The 23,694-nt window shown below is 34.6% G+C and overlaps 1 protein-coding gene across 3 annotated transcripts; it reads right to left on the reverse strand.

The window, feature by feature from the left end:
* Positions 1-416: 416 nt before the first annotated feature.
* LOC102608613 (hypothetical protein) lies at positions 417-12,950 on the reverse strand. 3 transcript variants are annotated; one of them, XM_006475301.4, is made up of 22 exons: positions 11,854-12,950; positions 10,739-10,854; positions 9,888-10,096; positions 9,511-9,630; positions 8,764-8,892; positions 8,559-8,684; positions 8,337-8,392; positions 8,151-8,250; positions 7,906-8,023; positions 7,484-7,693; positions 6,052-6,382; positions 4,792-4,885; positions 4,383-4,491; positions 3,955-4,217; positions 3,696-3,823; positions 3,270-3,504; positions 2,391-2,579; positions 2,011-2,300; positions 1,755-1,941; positions 1,404-1,646; positions 948-1,033; positions 417-820 (listed from the first exon to the last, which is right to left on the reverse strand). In XM_006475301.4, exons 1-22 carry the CDS (start codon positions 12,666-12,668, stop codon positions 673-675), a joined length of 4,302 nt encoding a protein of 1,433 aa, XP_006475364.1. In that variant the 5' UTR covers positions 12,669-12,950; the 3' UTR covers positions 417-672. The 3 variants fall into 3 exon arrangements, with proteins under 3 accessions (XP_006475364.1, XP_006475365.1, XP_052290958.1); XM_006475302.4 differs by having other exon boundaries at positions 1,755-1,938; positions 11,854-12,948; XM_052434998.1 differs by lacking the exon at positions 10,739-10,854 and having other exon boundaries at positions 11,854-12,014.
* Between the last annotated feature and the right edge of the window lie 10,744 nt (positions 12,951-23,694).

Raw genomic sequence — 23,694 nt, forward strand, 5'->3', positions numbered from 1 at the left:
ACGGTAGGTCCCAAAATAGAACCATCTGTGAATCCTAAACCCATTAAAATTCCATACTTAAAATATAAATCCACAAGTGAGACCGACGAAGATTAAAAGCTTCTCGCAATTCTCATGTTGCTAAAAATGGTGCTCCCATCCACAGTCAGAACCCACCACCGACCATTTACTGCGCAGTGAAGTCATGGACTAACCAATTTACCATTCAAATCAGAAATTTACGCAGATAGTGATGTCTTATGAATCATTGCATCAATTTGCTCAAAATAGGTTACTTCAACGTGCGGTCATGGAGTAACCAATTTGCAATTTAAATGAGAGATTTACGCTCAAATTGATATATAAACAAACATTACAATGTCTTTCATAATCTTTTTCAGTACGTACAAAGGCCAAAAATCAAAAGAGGAGGGGGAGAAAAAAAAAAGTGAGAAAATGATATATTGCACAAAGAAAACCAACCAATAATCTATGGACACCGCAAAGTGCACACTGTTATTTACATTACAAAAATATGGCTGCCACTTCGTCTCCTCTCTCTATACTATCCAATCTGTACACACACCATTTAAGTCGCCTATTCTCTCAACAAATCAAAAATATGAAAAAAGATGAACAAAACACATCTTAACACACTCAACCGTGGCTAGAACCCTATTCAGGGAATGCTTTTCATGACTGCCAGAACACGTCAGGATCCTTGCTATACAGGGAGTAATCTTGAATTTCTTGATTGGCCACATGGAAATCAATCAACCGGGCTTGAATAATTTTACACAACAATAATCCAGAAGGAAGCATCCACCATTCACTTTCGTCCCTGCACCCACCAACACCCCACAAAAATCACATATTTCAGCCGTACAGTCTGTACTGCATTCAATAGCACAATTAGCAAAGGCAACTTCCCACATAATTTGCCACGCCATCGAATAAAATATACTTACATGCTAAAATTCCAGGACTGAAAGTTCAAAGTCTTTTTACTTGAATGGTCTCTGTAATGAAGATATCCACATATGAAGGCAGTTGCCTGTTATCCAGAAATAAATTGGATTGAGAATACGTGAACAAGCAACAGTTTGGTGTTCAAATTCAATCACATCGTATATGAAGGATAAAAAAGAATAAGGCTGAACTATCCAGGACCCAAAAAAAAAAAAAAAAAAACAAGACTGAACGGTTACAAAAAATAAAATTGCTGGAGTTCATATTTCCATCTTTGGATAAGTCAGATTATTGTAAAAAAATTAAAACCACATTTTCCATTCTTGAATTATCAGAGGTGAATTTGTATTATCAGAATACGGCTGATGCTTGTTTCTTGCAACCTAGATCAGCATATATATTCAATTCTTTCAAGCATCAAATAATTTTAAAAGATGGACAGAGATTTAACTTACAACATTGATTAAGGATGTTATGTTCCACAAAGCATATATACGGGCTAGGCCTGCTGACCTTCTAGGTCCATGACTGAATAGAGCACTTATTCCAGCCGGGAATGGAAACAGCAGACCAAGAGGAAGGATAAAGAGGACTAGAAAAAAGTTGAGAAGTGAAATAGAATACATCTGTAGCAATGTAAGCAAGACTAAGCTAAAATCCGCTAATAGTAGTACAGAGACAAGCAAGCCAACAAGATCCTGCAAAATGAGATAAACAAAAGGTCAGAGTACCATCTCAAGTTTCGGCCAAATATTGGAAAAAGAAAATGGATCTGTCAATGTATACACTAGAAGTATGTCAACTACCTGATGACCAACGGGTTTAGAATTATGAACAATAAAGGAAAAGGGATAACATATAGCTCTCTTTGTCTTAAGACTTTGTAAGCTTTTGGCATCCAAAATCCCTCCAAATATCCGTCTTCGTGTCATTAGATGTTCATTGACTCTCAAATAATGTACCGCATCCTCCCTATGGATTCTAAGCAAACTGCTGATTACAATAGTTGGAAAATTAGTTGCTTCCAACAAAAAAAGTAAAATAAATAAAAATAAAAATTACCTTGACTGTTGCTCATGTAGCAAAGATCTATCTTGAACTTCAAAAACATGTGCCAGACTTCTGTTCTCAGTAGCATATACCACAACTCCAAACTGGCAATATCCAGAAGATGTAGGCTGAAACCAAGCAAGATCAACACGTATACCATATTGACATAAACTAGGATTTGCATGAGTGTCAAGCCAACTGATAAGATGACCAAAAGTAGTTTTTAAATGTCCACAGTGAACCAATCGCAGTTGAGCGTTTACACCAGCTACTAGTCGGTACCACACAGTTGGTGGAACAGACTGGAAAATGCAAACAAAACAATTCTCGTCATTTAGGAATACCATATAATTTACAAAGGGACAACCTTGTAAATTAATAAAATCATTAACCTGACTCATAAGGCTGGTCACAATGTTATCATTATGAAGAGAGAAAGGAGACATGTAGCTTCCATCTCCCCCAAAACACAAAGACATTGGTAATCTTTGATTAAGTCGAGGAGGAAGATCAGCTCTCTTTTCATCTCCGCCAAGAAAAAAGTCGATATATGCTAGCATTAAATCAGCGGTTGCAGCTACCTGCAACAGAATACAGTGAGCATTAATGTCAAATTTGCTGATTCCGTTATAATTAAACAGAAAATATGCTTGGGAGGACAATAAATGAGGACAGATTGAAAGCATCTGCAGGAAGGATGCCCTGGGTGAAACAGAACAGGACAGTCTAAATGCAACAAAGATCTTCCTAGGCCACTTGAGCCCTTCCTGATCATTCTCATCTATATCACTTCAGAAGATTTTAAGCTTTTCAACAACAAAATAGCAAAGTGTTGTACAAGAACCAACACCAAACAATAAAGATCCTCAAGAGTCTAAATTTTAGGTTCAGTACCACAAAAACTATGCTAAATTTTGCAGGCAGCAGATCTAATTGATATTGGGAATAAATTATTAACTAAGTTTACTAAGGTATACTCAAGGACAGCATTTCAACATTAGTCAACAAGATCATAATCCTAATGGAAACACAAAACTCAATTTCAAAGGCCATTACCAAATCCAAATCCTAAATACCTGTAACATTGACACCCTTAGATTTAAAAATTTTGTAGTGGAAAAAGATGAGTGGTTGAAATGCTGTCTACAATCACAAAAAATAAAAATTACAAATAACCCAACAAATGTATATAACAAACATAAGGAGAGCAAAACAAATTGGAAAAAAGGGCAATAAAGAGGCAATTTGGAATATATTTAAGAGAAAAGAACCTTAAGCCCTTCATATAGAGCACGTGAGCGACAAGAACGTAAGCAGGAATGGTCATACTCTGACCGAACAAATTCACGAAGTTGTTGTAATTTATTTTTCCGACATAGCTGTAGCCAGGACCACGCAAGTGGATATGCAAGGACAGAAAGAATACTATAAACTGAACCCTCCCACCACTGATAAGCAGCTAAAGCATTAATCTCATCTGCAAATCTATTGAATGCATCCTCATATCTGTGATGCAAATGATATATTAGAGCACAAATTACAGTAAAAGACTAAATTATACAAAACAATAAATTATTAAATATGTAAAATACTTTAGAGCTTCTAGAAACAAAGAACTTGTAACTTGATATTAAAGACGACCTTCAGAGTAACACCTAACAAAGTCATTTTATATCTAGAGAGATAAGAGAACTTACACAATTTCTATTACTTGTTCTGGAGGAGAATGAGGCAGATGCCAAGGCTCACTGAAAGTATTTTGCCCCATAAAATACATTCTATGAACATGACTCTGTGACTCCTCAGTTCTATTTGTCTCCATAACCTGAAAGAAGAAACAAATTATCATCCTCGGAATAATGCAACAAATCGCAATGGTATCCTAATGTTGCTGCCTACTGGTTCCATATAAAAGATGAAATATTAAATAAAGCAGCAATAAAATTGGATAGCAACCTCATTTAAAGACTCTAGGAAAGGGAAGGAGTGATCTATCCGACGAGCTGGCACAAGAGCTGGCAGTTCATCCCCACCCATGTATTTCATCCGTGCAACACTAAGAACAAGAGCTAACAGGATGAGGAGACCTAAGAGAATAAGACCAAACAACCACGGCCCACCAAAAGTGTATACCAACTCTTCAAGCGTTGTATAACAGTGAGGCATGTGATATCTCTCAGAAACGCACTTATATGGACAAGGACATTCAGTGACACCACCTGTTTAACATATTGTACAAATTTAAGAACAGAATTAACCAGAGAAATAACAACCTTAAAGCACCTAAGACAATTTCAAAGGTTTTTAGATCAAAAAGTAACATTCACAGCAATGACAACAGGTCTTTCACATACAGAAGAAGCTTAATTAGAAATTTAAAATACCTCGAATAGGAATATACAAAGCACGATGCGGAAGCTCATTAGATGAGCAATTACGACAAAGAGCTCTATCAGATCCACTCACATTCTTAAAAGTCCCAACAGGGCATTCCTGCAGTACAATTGCTCAACCAGTGAGGACAAGCACATCAACAAGTTAAAAGGCAAGGTAACAGAAAAGTGTCACCATTAGAAGGAGTAAAATATTAAAAAAAAAAAAAACAACCACAAAGATATTGCTGGAAAACAAATAACTAGATATGGGTAGAGGTTTGAGGTCAAAAAATCAAAAGTTTTTCTATACGTCACTAAAATACTTTACATGCAACATCGCACAGATAATGTTAAATGATCAAAACTATTGGGTTGCGAAACAAGTCAAATATCACAAGACATAAAAAGATGAAGCTACCTCACAAAAGACGCCATAAAGACCTCTAGGGCAAGCCTTCCCTGTAACAGTCCCATTTCCACCAGCAAGACCCTGACCTCTACCAAGTCCTCCCCTGGCATCAGGGAAATAAGGCTCAAAATCTAACCAATTCAATTCAGAATCCATAATTTACCATGGTTAATAACAAAACAAACAGAAAATGGCCGAGGGTGAAGATGAAAAAAACATCAGCCTAAAGCCAAAAGAACACATGGAATAGTTACTTATAAGCAAGCTGCTGGGGCCAGTAGGAGACTTGTCCAATTAAAATTTGGTTGGTTGGAATAATCAAAAATACAAATTCACGTCTGTGTGCCCGAGGTACATGCGCAGCTAAAGAATAATGACTATTCATTGCCAAAATGTGTATAAACTAATTGAGGGAGTCATACAAATTTTTTCATGAGATTTACACTTATAAACAAACTTATTTCAAGTATTATAGCAGTTTCACACACACACCATCATGTTGCAGCATAAACATTCGATATTATAGATATACATACATGTTTGACTTGAGTACTTTTAGTCTCAATTTTTGAGAGTTGCCACGACCCAGTGGGGAAAAAAAAGAATACACGCTTGTCTTCATGACAGGGTTATATGACACCATGACGCTTCACTGTTGGCACTAACAGAGGTTTTTGTACACTTCTTATGGGTTCTTTTTTCAATAACCTTATTAATGAAATAGGCACAGGATTCCGACATGCATATCAACATGTCTTCTTCAGCAATAGGATCAAAGTTTATGCAAATTATTTTCACAGAATCTTATAATACATCCACTTCAAGTCCTTTGAACAGATACCTATCTTGCACAGTATTGAAGGATGAATCCTACCAGTAGTCAAGAGTCTTTCATGACTTAATAACAACTTAAAATCTGAGCTACGGTCTCACCTCAATCACTTCTAGAATTCAACAAGTCAGACATCGTACTTCGGAAGTTTTAAAATGCCGAAAAACAATGAGTCAAGGAGTACTTAAAAATTTCCCATAACAGGGTGTAGGAAATATGCTTGAAAGTAAAGCTGCTTTTAATACTTCAACTGCATGATATATTTAATAGCTCCAAACTCAGAACCATTTATTTTCAACAATCTGCCAGACCAAGCAGCAAATGTTTGGTAAAGGACCATTGGCATTAAAATAGACAAACCATAGAAGGAAACAAGCAGTCTAATCATTCACAAGGAATTGAATGCAAGAAAAGAGTACAGTTTGCTGGATGCAAACCTAGCATCAATGCTTCCATTCACACTTGCCAAGGGAAGATACTCATCTCCAATTGGTATATCTGACCAATGAAAATGAATCCTTCCACCACCACCACCACCACCGCCACTATGACTGCCACGTCCACCAGTAGTGGAGATAGAAGAAGACTCACCAAGTACTAATGTATGAATAAACAAAAGAATGGTTCCACCAGATCCACCCCCAGGACCTACAGTTGAGATAAGCCTACCATCTTGCTGATGGATTTCTTCTTCAAAGCTTTCGCCATCAGCTCTAATTGAACCGTAAACAGATAAACTTGTCAGTGAATGCTCCAATGAACCCATCACTGTCCAAAGAAAAAGATAAAGTAATGATCCATAAGGAGGGTAAAAAAGAAAATCCACAATGTAATTCAAATCAACTGAGTAGAGCAATAGCCAAACTTGAACAATGTCCTTATTTGATAAATGAATCTACAGTTGAGTCAAAACTATGTTGGGCCGAATATTTTTTTTTCTTACACCACTTCTAGTGCACTAATATTGAAACATGCACTAGAAAAGAATCATAATCATAAATCATCACCAAGGATATTTTTCTTTTTCTTTATCTTTTGAAAGTAATATTACAAATCTATCGATATTACCTGAATAAGTTAATGGGGGGACACTACCTGAATTAGCTATTCATAAATCCAAAATCTAATGGGACACTACCTGAATTAGATCTATTATAGCACGGACCAAGAATCTGCTACTCAAGTAGGGTAGGTGATATATGCTTCCATTATACTTGGGAGAAATATGCTTCCATTATACTTGGGAGAAAGCATTCTCCCACACTTGAAAGTGGGACAGAATACTTGAACTCATTCCCCCTAAGTTGGGAGAGTGAGCCCCCAACCACTCCACCACGAGGTGGTTGGTCTGCACCAAGAATCTTTCCAGTAAAGCATTAGTTAGAAGAATGATACTACTAACAATATTAAACAACATTTCTAAAAGTAGCAAGACAACACTAACCAGATAACAAAGCACTGACTCTAAGTACTCATGGAAGAGAACATATGATTTCAGAGACCAGGCCTAGGTTGTGACCCAATACTAGGGAAACAGGATGTCAAGCTTCAAAAGGAAAGAAGTAAGCATTAATTTCAACATCACCCAGCATGGCACAGAGTGGATGCTTTCAACAAACTTGTCAAAAGCGTAAAATTTCCAAAGTGAGAGAGAAGATAATGCAAATGGAAGGCATAGATCCCTACAATCTAAATCAAGCAAATAGTAGATATAAATAGAATTTGCTCCAAACTCTTAACTAGATAGTAATTCATGCTTGAGCCGCTGCAGTTTAACCTTCATTTTGCACTTGATTTCAGATTTCGGTGAGAAGCATAGAAGAATAAATTAAGAACAGAATCACTATCTTATCAAATTAACAAGTTTACCTACTATGCCGCCACCGGCAATTGCACCAGCCAGATTATCGTTTCCACTGCCACTACCAAGTTCACAAGGCAAATTGGCATCCCCATATGTAGCACCACCATCAATGAAACTTCCATTAAAGTATCCCTGCCCACCTTTACCACCATGTCCACCACCACCGCCAAGACCATTGTCAAATACTTTTCCTCTTCCCACTCCATGAGTGCATCCTACAGATAAACCCAAATGAAATTTCAGAAAACACAATTTTACCAGGAAATGAACAGTTTTGATCTAACACTATAATCTGAAACATTCAATATGTGAATCTATCAGACGAAAAAGGAAAAACGAGAAGGAGACATTCTACAGTTCAACTCCATGTGAGCAATGCAGTTACCAATCATGCTGGAATTTTAAATGGATAAGAGTTAAGACACACCTAGGCCAGATGCACTTATTGCTCCAGAAGCCTGGACGACAACAGTTCTAACCAAGTGAAAATGAACAACAGATCCTTTTATAATGCCTTCAATATTAATCTCTTCAGCTCGACAGATCTGAAGCAACAATTCACAAAAAAATAGTGTCTAAGAAACCCAAAAGCCAAAGCCCATCACAGCACAATAGTCATACACTAATCTGATGAAGATGAGTACTTAGCGTTCAATCTAGCTAATGGGATACCTGAAGAGTGAAGGATAATGACGAGTTCAGATTGCAATCTTCTAGAGGATGAAGCAATTCCACTGGGCAATCATGGCGGTCACAATAAAGTCGTGGTTTCCTACAGTTTTTCCCCCCCAAAAAAAAAAAATTACTAATCTATTAAAAAAATTAGGTTCAATGATGAATATATAATTCATAACTTACGTATCATTGTTACTTGCATTTTCTGAGGGACCTTGCAAAACAGATCCAGGTCCAACCTTCATTTCATGGGAAGCAAAGTAAGAACACAAAATGAATAATTTCCACATAAAATTGATCAAAGCAAATTTCTCTACCTCTAACTGAAAATTTCATCCGTAAACTAGTAAATATGATTTGAAGACAACATAAAATTCAATGCTACATGTTGAGGCCTGAGCTTACATTGATACTGAAAAATAAGGACAGGATCAGACGCTGTGCCTCAATCATATCTCCTGGTCCAGACAAATTCAGAAAACCTTGTCCGTTAACTCCCAAATTGGCATCAGAACGTATCACAGATGATTCCTGAGAAACAAATACAGCTCCATTAAAATATTAAAAAAGATCATCTAGTAAACAAGAAAACAAAGAAGATATAACACACCTTGAGAACCATTAAATTGGTAGCCTCAAGCAAGGATGTCGCCAGAATTGCATCGTCACCAGCATCTATAAGCATTTTGGAATTCCACATCAAGTGCATTTTGACAGACATACGAAGAGCTCCATATATCTAATTTCAATTGCAGGTAACAGTAATGAAGACCATTATTAATATTATGATAACTATAATGTAAAATGATCGTATAGTCTGCAGCTTTATGTAAGGCAAGAGATAATGGCAACAGAACAAAAATTAGGTATGGACAAAAATGCCTCCAGAAAATTATATCATTTAATAGCAATAATGAAAACATTAGCACTGCAAAAGTTTGCTCACGACAGAAAGATAAAAATGCATTCAGAAGAAAACAGTAATTCAACAACTATACAAACATGGGAAGGTCAATATTTAGAATCCAAAAGGAATTTTCAGAGATAGAGAATCTGAGATCTAGATCAGTAAAGCAATGGAGATATTCTGAGGTTAACAGATTGAAAATGCAGACAAGTAATTTAAATGATAACTATATATGTGATGTTTCTCATGAGATCAGTGGAGATATTCCCATGTATAGTATAATGTAATTTAAAAGATTTAAATGCCAACAAACAGTGGGTATATTTGGTAGCATAGGGAGTAAGTTAAACTAAGAAAAACTACCTACAACGGAGCGGTTATTGAGAGAGTAAAATTTGGCTGATAAAATATGAAACTCCGCTAAAGAGTGGAGAGGTGCATGTAACTTGCCTTGACAATGGAATCACTCATTAGAAGCTCTTCTGCCAGCAACTCAAATTCAGATGTAGCATAGTGTGCAAGCCCAAAACTTAGGACTGCCCCCTGTGATAAATGAATCTGTCCTCGAACCTATTTAAGTAGCAGATACATCAAAAAGGAAGAACATGATGGATATCTACAAACTGTTACAGAACATCCATAAATAACCCAGTGAATGAGTCTAAATGTAACCAAAACAGCTATCATAAATGCTGTCTTAGCCTATGCAATTACTGAGGATTAAGACTTGAATAAAACCAACCCAACAAAAATAAACGCAATCACCCAGAATGGCCAATAACCATGTAAATCCAAACAGGTAAACAAGATAGTACTTCTTTAGTCACCTGTACACGACTCCAAAACAAAGGAACAGAAGCCTTGGCATTATCCCGAATATAAACATTTGTCCAAAGTTGCTGTTTTGGAAACTCTAAAAGAAGCGTGTCAGTATTTGTTGGCAGGTTGTCATTGCTTACAAAAAGCCTCCGAGGCACAGCATCATAATATGTCCCTGCAGCACCCGCATTTTCAGGACACCCAAAACTCCTTCCCCCTAAAAACAAGATAACAAGCAATGTAAGAAAAAAATATGGTTATTAAGCAACTATTTTTATTTTCTGGAAATATAATATATATTAACATCTTTTAAAGAGGATAAAATATTGCAAACAGAATGAGATGAATCTCCTCCAAGACTCTGAGGGAGAGAGTGAACAATTGGACGCGCATATTATCAGACAGAAAAAACCCCACAATCATTTTAATCAACTTTCCTGGATTGCTGTTTAAGTGGAATTTCGTGAATGAAGTTTGTTATGAGCTTCATGTTATATAAATGCTTAAAAAAGTTGGCACATGCTAAATTACAATTGATATGGAAAGAGAAGGGAACAAATCGAACATAAGTTTTATAAGCAATAGAAATCAAAACTAAATTTTATTCAGCCCATCTGCTCAACTCTTTTGTTTCCTAAGCGTAAAATCCATAAAATAAGAGCTAGGAAACTCAATCTAGAATAGCAGTCTCCCGAGGAGAAGGCCAATGCAGAATGCTAAGAGTTAAAAAATCAGTTCCAATTACACTTCACATTTACATATAAACATTTCCTTCTCTAAATTCTCCAAAATGACAAGTTAAAAAAAAAAAGAAAGAAAAAACATATGCGAAGACAAAAGGTAAATGCCTAAGCCATACCATGAACACAAACTTCAGCACCATCATGTCGGCTAAAAACATTGATAGAAACTCTACCACCACCACCTCCAGCAAATCCATTCCCCCCAGAGGCACTTATTTTACCATTTCCTGTCCTGCTCTTCACAGAAGAAATTTATAAATTGAGTGAAATTTTAGTTGGCTATTCTACGAGTTAAAAAAAAAAAGTCTATACTATGACTTAAGAAAGTAATAAATAAAACAGGAGTGGCAACCCAAAAAAAAAAAGACCAACACAAAAAAGAAAAAAAAATAAAATAAATAAATAATAGAACTCAATATCAGACCCACAATTAATACTACCATTCCACTAGTAAGGTAAAACCAAGATTTTTTGTGTTTATATCATTCTTTCTCCAGACATTAGAAATTAGTGATTACCTTAATATTTTTCCAAAAAAGTGACCTCCAGAAGAGAGAAAGAGAGAGAACAGAAAAAGAAATACCTATCTTGACAGGATTTTTAAACAAATTTCATAAAAACTAGAATATGTCCAGTTGTTATTTAAAAGCAATGTAGAAAACTCTATGTTCAGACGTATTCTCATAAGTTGACACATTTAGTTAGAGCTCCATGCTAACATAAGTTTCAAGATGCCACAATATTTCTCTCCCTGAGATTATCCAATATGTTTGCTTCTATCTATTGAAGTCAAGTTCATTTCATTGGTAACAGACTTCACTTCGATCCAAAAACATACATTGTAGCCCATAAATCTTTAAATCAATTACTATATGTGCAAAATTCATCAAGTTATTATCATGATTGCCAAAAGGCCACATCCAAATATAATTAAATTCACATAGATTCTGCTATCCCCATCACCTTTTCTACATCAAGTCAAATTTACTTTCACAGTCTCTTCTTCATAGTATTTACTTTTTCTCCTAGCCAATCACTCATAATATAGCTAGCTAACACATAAAGTAAACCCAAATTTGTGTACAACTTGTATGGATGCAACATTTAAACTCTGAAACCACCATTGAACCGCAATCAATAATTAAAATTAAAAAAAAAAAAAACTAATACTCACAAGAGAAATACAAAACCATTGCATAAAAGTAAAACAAGCCAAAGCAATAAACTTTACATTCTATGGGCCTTGACATAAATGCTGCCACCGGAGCCTCCACCACCTTTCACACCGACATCACCGCCATCCGCTAACAAACTCCCGTTAACCTCTATCTCATTCACAACCTCCAACCGAATCCTCCCACCACCATCTCCCCCAAAATTCTCCCCCTTAAAAGTGGTCCCACCTTTGCTCCCGTAACTCCAGGGCTCCTCCAACGAAGACCACGAGTACGGGTCTCCTCCCCACACATCGTCCGGCAACTTCATGTTATCCACTAGGCAACTCGCCCCTCTCCCTCCGTGGCCCCCACCAGCGCCCTGAACTCCATCAGGTGTCCCACTCGTCTCGGCCGGCGGCTCCCCCCCCAAGCCGGTCGCGTTCACCACCGAACCAGACGAGAAACTCGCGTTCAAAGCGGAAACATAAACCGTCCCAGCAACTATCTCTGAGTTTCGACCCAACAAGAATTCGCCAGTAACATTAATCGTTAGCAGGCAACCTTTAATCGGACAGCATAACGTTACACCTGGAAGTATGTGTAAATTTCCCGAGCCTTCCACGTAAATGTCGTCGTTTTCGAAGGTTAAGCTAGAATTGAGCAGGCAAACAGTTTCAAGAGTACCGACACCGCCAAGGTCCCTTTGGCATGATAGAGACGGAGGGTGAGGTGGCGCTATCGGCGGAGGTGGTGACGGAGGCGTGTAATCGCCGTGAAACAATGAATCAGCTCCGAAGCCGATCACCGGGAAATTGTATTGATCGAGAGATAAGGAAGTTTCTAGTGAGAAGAAGATCAAAATAGTAAAAATGAGGAAAATTTGAGCCATTTAGAGAAGAGAAACTCATTACATAGCGTCAAAGGAAAAAATAAAAATTGTGCAAGTGAAGAGTTGATAAGAGAATGACGTAAGAGGTGTGAATGAATTTGACAACGAAGAAAGAGGCCTTGAATGGAAAATTCGAATAAGGGATTGGGTAAGGAGTGTAAAAATGGAAAGTACGAGGTCGTTTTGGAAAGTTATTAGCTGGATGATCAATGGTATGGTATTTTATGGGAAACTTAAACAGGGAGACGAACAGGAAAGGGAAGAGTAGAGTGCTCTCTCTGGTGAACAGATGCCAAATGGAAGCACAGAAGCAGCACGTGTGCAGTACACGTGTGGAGTTGTTAGGCGGTCTTTATTTATTTTTTCATTTTTGATCTTAATGGGCCATGCACCCCATAGAGTAGGTCGGACTTCCCTGTGGATTCATTTTGGGCCACGTCATTGACCCATAACAAAAGGCCGTTTAACATGGACGCATGATCCATAAAATTCACATAATTATGCCATGCGGATTCATTTATGGTGGTATTATTTTTTATATTTTAGAAAATATTTTGTTATCGTTTCAAAAAAAAAAAAAGAAAAAGAAAAAGAAGAAGAAGAAGAAAGTATTTTGTTATATATATTGACGTGGGAGGGGCTGATTTTGACAAAAGTGATTTTGATTTGTTTTACTAAACACTAAAATTAAATTTTAGATTTTTAAAATCACTTTTAAGCCTCCTAAAAGCAATCCCTAACAGGCCCTAAGATGGAGTAGAATTCGATAATTAAGTAGGTGCTGGACTATGTTACATTATTGGTGAGCTAGCTTGCTGCATGTCAAAGTTGAATTTCTTGATGGTCCAGTACGCACGATGCTCGAGTTCCACAGGTAGGTGACAAGCTTTTTCGTACACTAGCCTATAGGGTAACATCCTAATCGAGGTCTTGAAAGTCGTTCTCTATGCCCATAATGCATCATCGAGTCTCAATAACCAATCTTTTTGTCTAGTCTCACCATCTTTTCTAATATGTGCTTTATTTCTCGATTGGAGATCTCGACTTGGCCACTGGTTTGTGGATGATATAGGGTCGCCACTTTGTGAGTGATGGAATACTTTGTCAAAATAGTTTTGAATGATTTGTTACAAAAGTGGGCACCACCATCACTGATTATTGCTCGAAGGAAATCAAAGCGTGAAACAATATTGCTTTTCCAAAATCCTATCATCACCTTGTGATCATTGGTTCTAGATAGAATTACTTCTACCCATTTCAATATGTAGTCAACAGCAATCAATATGTGTTAATGACCAAAAGAAGAGGGAAAAGATCCCATGAAGTCAATATCCCATATTTAAAAAATCTCAATCACTAAAATTGGATTTAGTGGCATCATATTCCTTCGTGTAATGCTCCTGATTCGTTGACACCTATCACATGAAGAGCAAAACGACTCTCATCTCATTTCGTAGTTCATCAATGGTGCGATTTTGTTGCTCGATCGTGGAGTGAGTAAGATTTTTGAAATTCTGAAATGCGTCCTCCCATGGTCTGGGTTGAGAGTAGTTCGAGTTCTGATTGTATAGTCTAAATGATGGCTGAAAGGCTTGAGGAACTTGAGGAATTGGTTGCATTAGTGGAGCTGGAGCTGCTGGTCCATCCTGTTGGAACCCCTGAGACCATGAAAAATTAGGATTGTCTCTCCATCTAGGATTATACGTGTTGGAGTAAGGGTTGTAATTTAATGGCTTTCTCATTATACCTATGGCATTGGCTTGATCTGGGTATGAGTCATGGTCATGTGGCTCTATTGATTTAGCAGCCATTAACGATGCTATTTGTCGGGAAAGACCTTCAATTATTTCTTTGACTTCTTTAATTTCTGAACTTGACTCGCCAATGTGAACCTCATTCACTCTCGTAATTCTTTTAATATTCTTAAGTGATCGACTCCGTTGTTGGGAATTATCCGTTTGTCGTTGGAATAAATCCCAAATCTCTGATGCACTTTTTGACATTAGCTCTCCTCCACTTGTTGCCATTAGCCATTCTTGTACATGCGACAATAATCCCTCTAAAAAGTATTGGCATTGGTGCCATTTCTTGTACTCATGATATGGACACTTCAAGAATAGCCCATTGAATCGCTCACATGCTTTGAAAAATTGCTCGTCTTCTCTCTGGGTAAACTCTAAAATTTCTCTACGAATAATATTAGTTTTATGCATTGGGAAGTATTTATTCAAAAATTTTGTTACCATTTATTCCCATGATCTAATGCTATTAGCAGACAATGTATTAAACTATGAACGAGCTCTATCCTTTAAAGAAAATGGAAATAATCTAAATTTAACATCATCATCTGAAAAATTCTCATATTTAAAAGTTTGACAAATAGTATGAAAATCATTCAGATGATTATATGAGTCTTCATTTTCGAGGCCATAAATGTTGAGAGACAATTTAGCACACTACGTTTTAACTTAAAACTCCTAGCAGTTACATTTGGGTATCTTATACACGATGTGCTCAAGTGAGCTAACGGACTGAAATAATCCTTAAATGGCCTCTCTTGTGGTGCTGGTTGTTGTTGTTGCAAATCCATTTCAATTTTATCTTTAATTGCAATGTGTTTGTGTCTACGAAGTGTTTTTTCCAGTTTAAAATCTATAGGCACAAGATTAGGTAATTGTGACCTTTGACCATAGAACACAAAAAAATAAGAACAAAACTAATAAAAATAAAGAAGAATGAGAAATTACAATACTAACCTTATCACGTTGTTACAACCTTACTATGAAAATACACTCAAGTGCTATAAAAGAAATACGTGAAATAAATTAACTAAAATTAAAATAAATTAATAGGCGGTTGAACCGGCCAAATTAACAAGATAAACAAAAAATTGCAAAGAAAAATAACATAAAAATTAAATTATTTACAAAAATTAATTCTACGAATTAAAATAACTTACCTCCCCGGCAACGGCGCCAACAACTTGTTGTGCAAATTTTATTGAACTTGCAAGTGCATGAATCTATTGTAGAATAGATCAACGGTGATTAGTGTCGATCCTAAGAGGAGGTGGATTTTAATTGCGTTTAGAGTTACTTTTCTAAGTGGGTGGTTGGATTTGTAGTGAAAGTGATTTAGACTATCCTAAAATTGAAGTTAGAATTTCAGGAATAAATTAAAGTAAAAACTATTAAAATGAAGTGCTTGGGTTTCTGGATCTGCATTCAACACGCACCATGGGCTTAATATTTCTTATTAGTGCCAATTAAATCATGAGGAGGGTTTCCACTCCTCATGAACCCCACTCAAATAAATATGGTGCTAAGTGCTTATCGTGCCAAATAGTAATAATCTTGCACTAGGGAGACGATTATACCAGTGCAATATCTAGACAAGATTATTACTATATGTCGACGAAAAGTCAAAATATCCGCATAAATCAGAGGGGAAGAGAAAGTAAATTTACGAAATTAAGCCCATAGAACATGTTGAAACTTCACCTTCAACCAAGCTTGAAAAAAAATTAGCTACTCATAATTGAACTAAGGGTAAAATACGTAGAAAATACAAGATATAGAAGGAATTACAAAAAATAGAGATAAAAAATGAATTCAGGGTTGCCAATTTAGGGGGAGCCCTCAATTTATAAATACAACGAGTAAATTGTAGCCGTCAGATTAAAACAATTTAGACGCTTAGGATTGCGACACGTGGCAAGTTCTGATTAGATAGAACACATCATCAGGGCTATCATTCCGTGTATATGCATGTACCGTACGCATGTTTTTCGGTCCACTAACATACTGCCACATCACTGGTCAACGTCACATCAATATTTCAGTCCAATAGGATCGTGACACATCATCAGTCAACGCCACATAAGCAGTCAATGCCGCATCGTTCGTCCAATCGAATGCTGCCACATCATCGATCAATGTCACATCATCGGACCGTATATGTGAACAGTGTCGTGAACAGTACCGTGAACAACATTGTACATGTGAACAGTGTCGTTTATCCTTTTATACTCCTCCTAAGATTTTCGACTGTCCTGAGTTCAAAATTGTTGTCTGTTTTGCTATCTGATCTCTCGTTCATTGTGAAATGACCATGATGCCCCCTAAAATACTTAATTATAATAAAACACATAATTAAATCACAAGGGACTTAAATACATAAAAGTAGGGATGTTAGTAAGACTTTCTACTCTCAAAGTAGGGATGTTAACAAAACTTTTAAATACATAAAAGTGTAAAATGACGATTTTCTCCTTTATAAATATACACTTTCTAGCACTCAACATTGAACACTTCAAATTAGAATAAGCAGAAACTGTTATGCAAATTCTACTCCCAAAACGGCAAAATGAGATTCAATTGGTACGACATTATGACAAAAGAGGGCAATACTTAGTTAAAAGTGGTTACTAGGTGGCTATGAAGATAAAGTTTCCAAATTATCCAAGTTGTTTTACTCATAATCAACACTAATGGAGTGTTATTTGGAAGCTTGCTTTTCCAGAGAAGGTAAAAAAATTTCTACAGAGGGCTGCCTCTAACTTACTTCCACTATAAAAACTTATGGAAAAAAAGAGTTCTCAAGAGCCTACATGCCAAATATGTTGATGTAATTCAGAGTTTATGTCTCATGCTTTGTTGGATTGCAAAATGGTAAGGAAAATTTGGAAAAACTCTCAACTAACAACCAATCTTCAAGGAGAGCACATTCGTGACATAGCCAAGTTGTTGCAATTCTTGCCTCAATAGCAAACTGAAATTTATGTGGCGTTAGTTGTAGCTTTACTATAAGTACTTTGGATTGTAAAGAATAAATGGTTGTTCGAGAAAAAAAAAAGAATCTAATTTGATCAATAGCAAAGGCAGAGTCAATTGTGGAATCTTTTAGAAAAGTTAGAGAACTTAAGATGACTTGTGCTGCAAGTAGGGAAGTTTGGAAGCAAAAATAATAGTGCCCTCCTCCAAATAGCTGGCTAAAAGTAAATGTGGATAATGTTGTAGATTCTGAAAAGTAGGTGACATGTTTAAGGGTTGTGATTAGAAATTTTGACAAAAAATGCTACAGTTGTTGCAATTAAAATAACTAAGTTTTTTTGCAATATGACAATGGCTGAAGTTGCAACTATAGAATGGGAATTGCAGGTTGTGTTAAAAGCTTGTGGAACTTTTATGATCTTAGAATCTAATTTCCATAAGGCATAAACATAGTTAACAATGGGAACAATAGCATGTTTGAAATTTTCTGGTGATCTCTAAAATTCTGGTAAACGAAAAGAATTTTCAGAATTTCAAAGCTCAGTATACCCTAGATTATGTAATGGCATAGCTCATTCAATAGCCAAGTTAGCACTGCGAATGACGGAAACTATTGTATAGTTGGATGAACTTCCAACAGCCATAATATATTTGTTGTTATCTATTGAAAGGCATCACTACTAAAAAAAATGCATTTTTACGATAGAAAATTGATGATACATATTGAATTATCGATGTGTCATAAAAGTATCATCAAAGAATGATACTTTCATGACTAATATATTTTTTTGTCAAGCTGTTATAGCATTTTCATGACTGATATATTTATGTTATTTGTTATTGATAGAAACATGTCATGTTCAGTTTTTATTTTTTTTAATCATTTATAAAACATGCTAGGCATTAATCATGGGTTTAAATGACGTCACTTTAAATTGATTTATTAATTTTTTAATATCCTTGAATTTTTTTTTACAAAAATACTATTAACCAAATATCTTTTTATAGTTATACAAAAATAGTTTAATCGATGTTGTTCAACCGTTATGCTTCTAAAGACAAAAATTTTCAACATTTAGAAAAATTTTGCATTTTGTTCCATCTTTCACATTTGGAATAAACAATAGTCCTCTCTCACTAGCCGATGATTGAAGGCTCTTTCTCTATCCCAACCGTCTCTTAGTCATCACAGCCACTGTCAGTCACTATCATCATCTCAATCTTTCAGCCTTAATGTTTATAGTCGTCATCTCAATCTATCAACCTTAATCCTCATAGCCTTTGTTACTACTAAAGAAAAAGAATCACTTATAGCTTTCATCGCTATTTACAACCTAGAAAAGAAAAAAAGAGAAGAAGCAGTCACAACCATAGCCCTCAAATCAGTCGCTAAAAAAGTTAAAGACCTTAGCCTCTCACTCCACTACCAGCTCTCACTAAAAGTAGCCGTCATTGTTTGATTGAACAAAAAGGCGAAGTCTGTTGTTAGGCATGCACTAAATCCTAATTTTCTATTAGTATATTGTAATCATTGAAACCCTAAGTGTTGCACATCAAAAATATCTCAAGCTTTTTTTTTTCTTAAGGTGAAAATTTGTTTTACTTGTGCTACATGTTGTATTTAGTATTTGATTTTACGTTAAAACTTGCCATTATGTGCATGTTGTTCTACTGATTTGTATATGGATTATGGTTGGATAACATTCCTTTCTAAACTATTTTTCAGAAATGTTGTTTTTTTTGTGGTCCTAAAAAATATTGTGTTCTTCAAAATCGACATGCAGGCCACAATGTCTGGTGGACCATCATTTTCTTTTTAATTTGAATCATTGTTTGATAATGTTATGGTCTAGGTAAATTGTTTTTTAATGTACTATTTTGTTTAGTTTAAATATTGTACGCCATCTATTCAACATTCATTTATTTGTTAATGTATTGTTTTATTAAAACATTATAGGTCATCTTAGCTAATAAAGGCCTTCATGTTCTGTATTTTCACAGCTCATAGGTCCTTTAGAATTGTATATTAAACATTTTTCAACTGAAGGTTGCCATTAAAGGTTTGATTTTTTTTTTTTTTTTTTTTGCTTAAGACTAAAGAAAAGGCTATTAAGCTAAGCAAGACTGTTCAAGGTGTAGTCACAACGAAACAAGTAAAGTGATTCAATCCTACTGCCTTTTCTTTTTGTATTTCTCAGCCATGACATTTTTATATTCGAATGCATGCTAGCTAGTTGGTGGGAATTCATTGTATATTGTTGAATATCGATAGGAATTCATTGTTTATCAGCGAGAAACTGGCGACTTATATTTTGTTGGTTAATCAGAATGAGAACTATATCAGTCTGTATTGTCGATGTAACAAGCCACAGACAAGTCTGCCCCTCGTTGTTTTTGTCATGTATGCTTTACTTGGATGGACTACGTTTGCATTTTATAGTGGGATCAATAATTGATGCTTAGAATAGGTTTCCTTATTCATTTATTTTGTTTGGAATTATATCATGAGATTTATGTTAGTAGATGCATGCTTTGCATAGATTTTGTAGATTTTTGTTGGCTATGACAGTCTTATTTAATGGCTCTGATATTGGAAATGAAATAAATGATTGCTGACTTTAAAATAAATTGATATGAATTAAAATTGTATAATGATACAAAACAAAAGTTGAATAATAGCCAAATTTAAATAGTTGACATGCCATAATGTGTGGGAAAAGGTTAGAGATATTGAAAATAAATACGAAAAAAAAATAAAGTGATAGAGTGATGACTCTTGTAATACAAGCAATTGTTAAAGGAAAAGTCAATATTCTTTGACATAGAGTATTGGCAACACTTCTTTGTTCGACATTAGTTAGATGCTATATATATTGAAAAAAAATGCATGCAAAACCATTGATGGGTTATTATTACTCAATATTGTGGAAAAGACAAATGATAGATTAAAAACAGGAATGAATCTTTAAATATTGAAGATTAATTACAAAGGAATTGCAACATGATTTCTCAAACAAGAATCATGTCATGCTTATTGTAGCTTCTTACACCTTATGTTCGAATGAGAAAAAAAGGTTCTATAAATGTTTAAAAAATAATAAGGTTGTTGATGGCTATTCTTCTAATATGATAAGCTTGGTGTCACTGAAGGATTGCGAATTACAAGGTCTCAAATCACACGATTGTCATGTACTTATGCAATATTCAGACTGTGTTTTTCTTTGGTTCCATATGTGCTACTATTGTTGATGTAACCAAATGGGAACAAATGAAAAAAAAAACACATGGTAGAGACAGTGTGTCTGTTAAAAAAATGCTTCCCACCTTCATTTTTTGACATAATGATTCCCTTAACAATTCATGTTATCCATAAAATAAGACTTTATGGTCTTGTCTATCTACGATGGATGTATCCATTTGAGAGAAACCTGAAAACCCTTAAAGGTTATGTTTGCAATCGTAATTGCCTTGAAGGGTGCATTGAAGAGTCTCACATTGTAGAAGAAGCTTTTGAATTCTATGCTGATTATTTGTCCAACATGTAAACAATTGGGAATCCTCCTAGGCATAGAGAGAACTCATTAATTCAGAGGCCTATGGGTGATGGGAATAAGGATGATAAATTTTCAGTTATGGATGGATATTATCCATCTGAATGCAAATCCATAATTATCCATAATGGATATGTCCAAATCCATATTCAATCTGAAATGTTGGACATGGATATGGATATCCATGGATGTCCATAGAACATTAAATTTTTGTGTTTTCAAATTCAAAAATAATATGACATTAATAAATTTTTATTTTTAAACTAATTAATAATATATTAATTAAGAAATTCTTATTTCCCTTAATTTATTTCCTAAAATCATTAATTTTAAAAGCGAATTAAAATTATTTTGAATAAAAATAAAATAACAAAATAAATATTGCTAGAGTTACTGCTCCGCTGCCGACGACACAAAAATGTGAACAAACATAGACAAATCCGGTACCATCGGACTTGAAATTTCATGATCTACGCAATGGTATTGAATTAGTTAGCCAAAAATGAATCATGGCACATAAATAATACCCTACACAGTGATGGCAACCTGCTAACAATGATGCGGTGAGTTGCACCGCTACCTTAGTCATATTTGGTGGCTTCCAATGAGTTTGACAGAGGTGATGGTGCATTCACTGGTTTGCCATTAGTCGACGACGGGATGTTGCCGCCACTCTTCAAGCTGCATTTGCACCGCCATCAATTCTTTTTTTGGCCTAAAAATTAGTACCAATTAGTAGATCGTGAAATTTTGAGTTTGATGGTACCAGATTCGTCATCATTTGTTCACTTTTTCTCTTATCGGCGGTGCTATCGGCAGTGTCACTAGTGGTGGAACAACAACGCCGGCATTCTTTTTTTTTTTAGAGAAAAAAGAGTAATTTTTTTGGTAATATGTTTTTAAAATTTTCTAAAATTAAATTATTCTTCTATAATTTTGTTGGGAAGATATATTTAAGAATAAATGTTTTTGTTTAGGGCATTTTTATATTTATTCATTTTAATCTAAAAATACAAAACATGAGTTGGATATTGGATATCCATCTAATATTCATATCCACTCAATATTTAGTTAGATATTTAAGGAAATATTCATATCCATATCCAAAAGATTTTGGAAGCATATTATTCAATCCAATTGAACTCGATACATGGATATCCAACTTGGATGGATCAATTTGCATCCTTAGGTGGGAAAAGTTCTTGTTGAATAAAATTTGTTGACCCAAGCTTATTTGCATGTGCCTTAAAATATTTAGAAAGTCCAACCTCTAATCAGGCACTTATTATAAATGCCTAATTTTCATTCAACTTAATTTTCATTTAGCTTTAACTTAATTTTAAATTTTTTTAATTAAGTTTATTTTATTTGACATCTTGTTAGAAAACACATGGACTGGTTAATAGTTTGTTTCATGCCTTTCAGAGTATTCCAGTTATTGAAATGATGAGGATGTGCATAGCACGAAGGAGCAAATTTCAATAACCAAAGAATTTCCTAGAGTAGATATAATTAATGCCTCTATTGATAGTTATCTAGAAGAATATAAATGTAATGGTGTTGAGGCCATTGAAATTGAGTAGTGATATGTGTGTTTATTGTTTTCATCCATTTAATTTTTCCTAATTTTGCTGTGTTACTAGCTACTGCTTTTATTCTATTATTTGCCATGCATGTAATTAGTTGTTGTTCTTTTTCTATTTTCTCATTGCTTGTTTTACTGACATGTTATCAACTATTACAATACAGGGGCGGATCCAGAACTTAAAATTACCCCGGGCTAAGTTAAAATTTTTATTTTGAAGCAAACATAAAAAATTATATATAAAAATAAGTACATTAAATAAGGAAGAATACCAAAAATCTTATCTCTCTAAATATGGACTATAAACAAAAATAATTAAAAAAAAAGTAAAAAACAAAAGACAACTCGAATATGAAAACATTACTTTTCAATGATAGAATCTGACATTGCAGCCTAAAATAATATATAATTGTATAAGGATTAAAAAATCAATTAAGAATTTTAAATTAAAATCGGTCAATACATGTAATTACAATCAATTAAAAATTGCAAGTAAAACTTTTATATTTGAAGTGAAGTACTAAATTACCAAACTTAATAAATTAAACATAAATTTATTCATCCTTTCAAATTGTAAAGGTATTATTAGTCAAAAGTTTCAATAATAAACTAAACTCAATTCAGTAAAAATGTATTTGGGTGTAGTTGTTTCTTTGTCAGCGCTTTATCTCTCTTTAAAGAACTAGATATTGATGATTATTCTATCAAAACCTCCTTAAAATACTCAAATTTTATTTTCTAACTTGTCCTCTTAGTTAATATAACTAATAAATAAAATCTGAAAATTCACATAAAAAATTTATAAAAATATTGATAATTGTTACTACATGCTGTTTCTGTAAGTACTTTTACTACTAGTGACGATGTTATATTACATTGACATTTTTTTTCAATTAAAAGTTTTTTAAAATAAATTAAAGCAGTAATAAAATTTTAGCTCCCTAATGTTTTCAATCTATTCAATAAATATATGATTTAATCATTTTATAGAATAAGTCACTAATTTCAATTGAAAATAATATAAGTGAATAAGGGACATATTTGTAAACAAAATAAAAACTCTATTGTTATATAAAATTGATGAAAACATAAGAGTAATTGGGTTAGGGACATATTTG

This window comes from Citrus sinensis, chromosome 1 (genome assembly GCF_022201045.2).
Source record: "Citrus sinensis cultivar Valencia sweet orange chromosome 1, DVS_A1.0, whole genome shotgun sequence".
Lineage (NCBI taxonomy): Eukaryota > Viridiplantae > Streptophyta > Magnoliopsida > Sapindales > Rutaceae > Citrus > Citrus sinensis.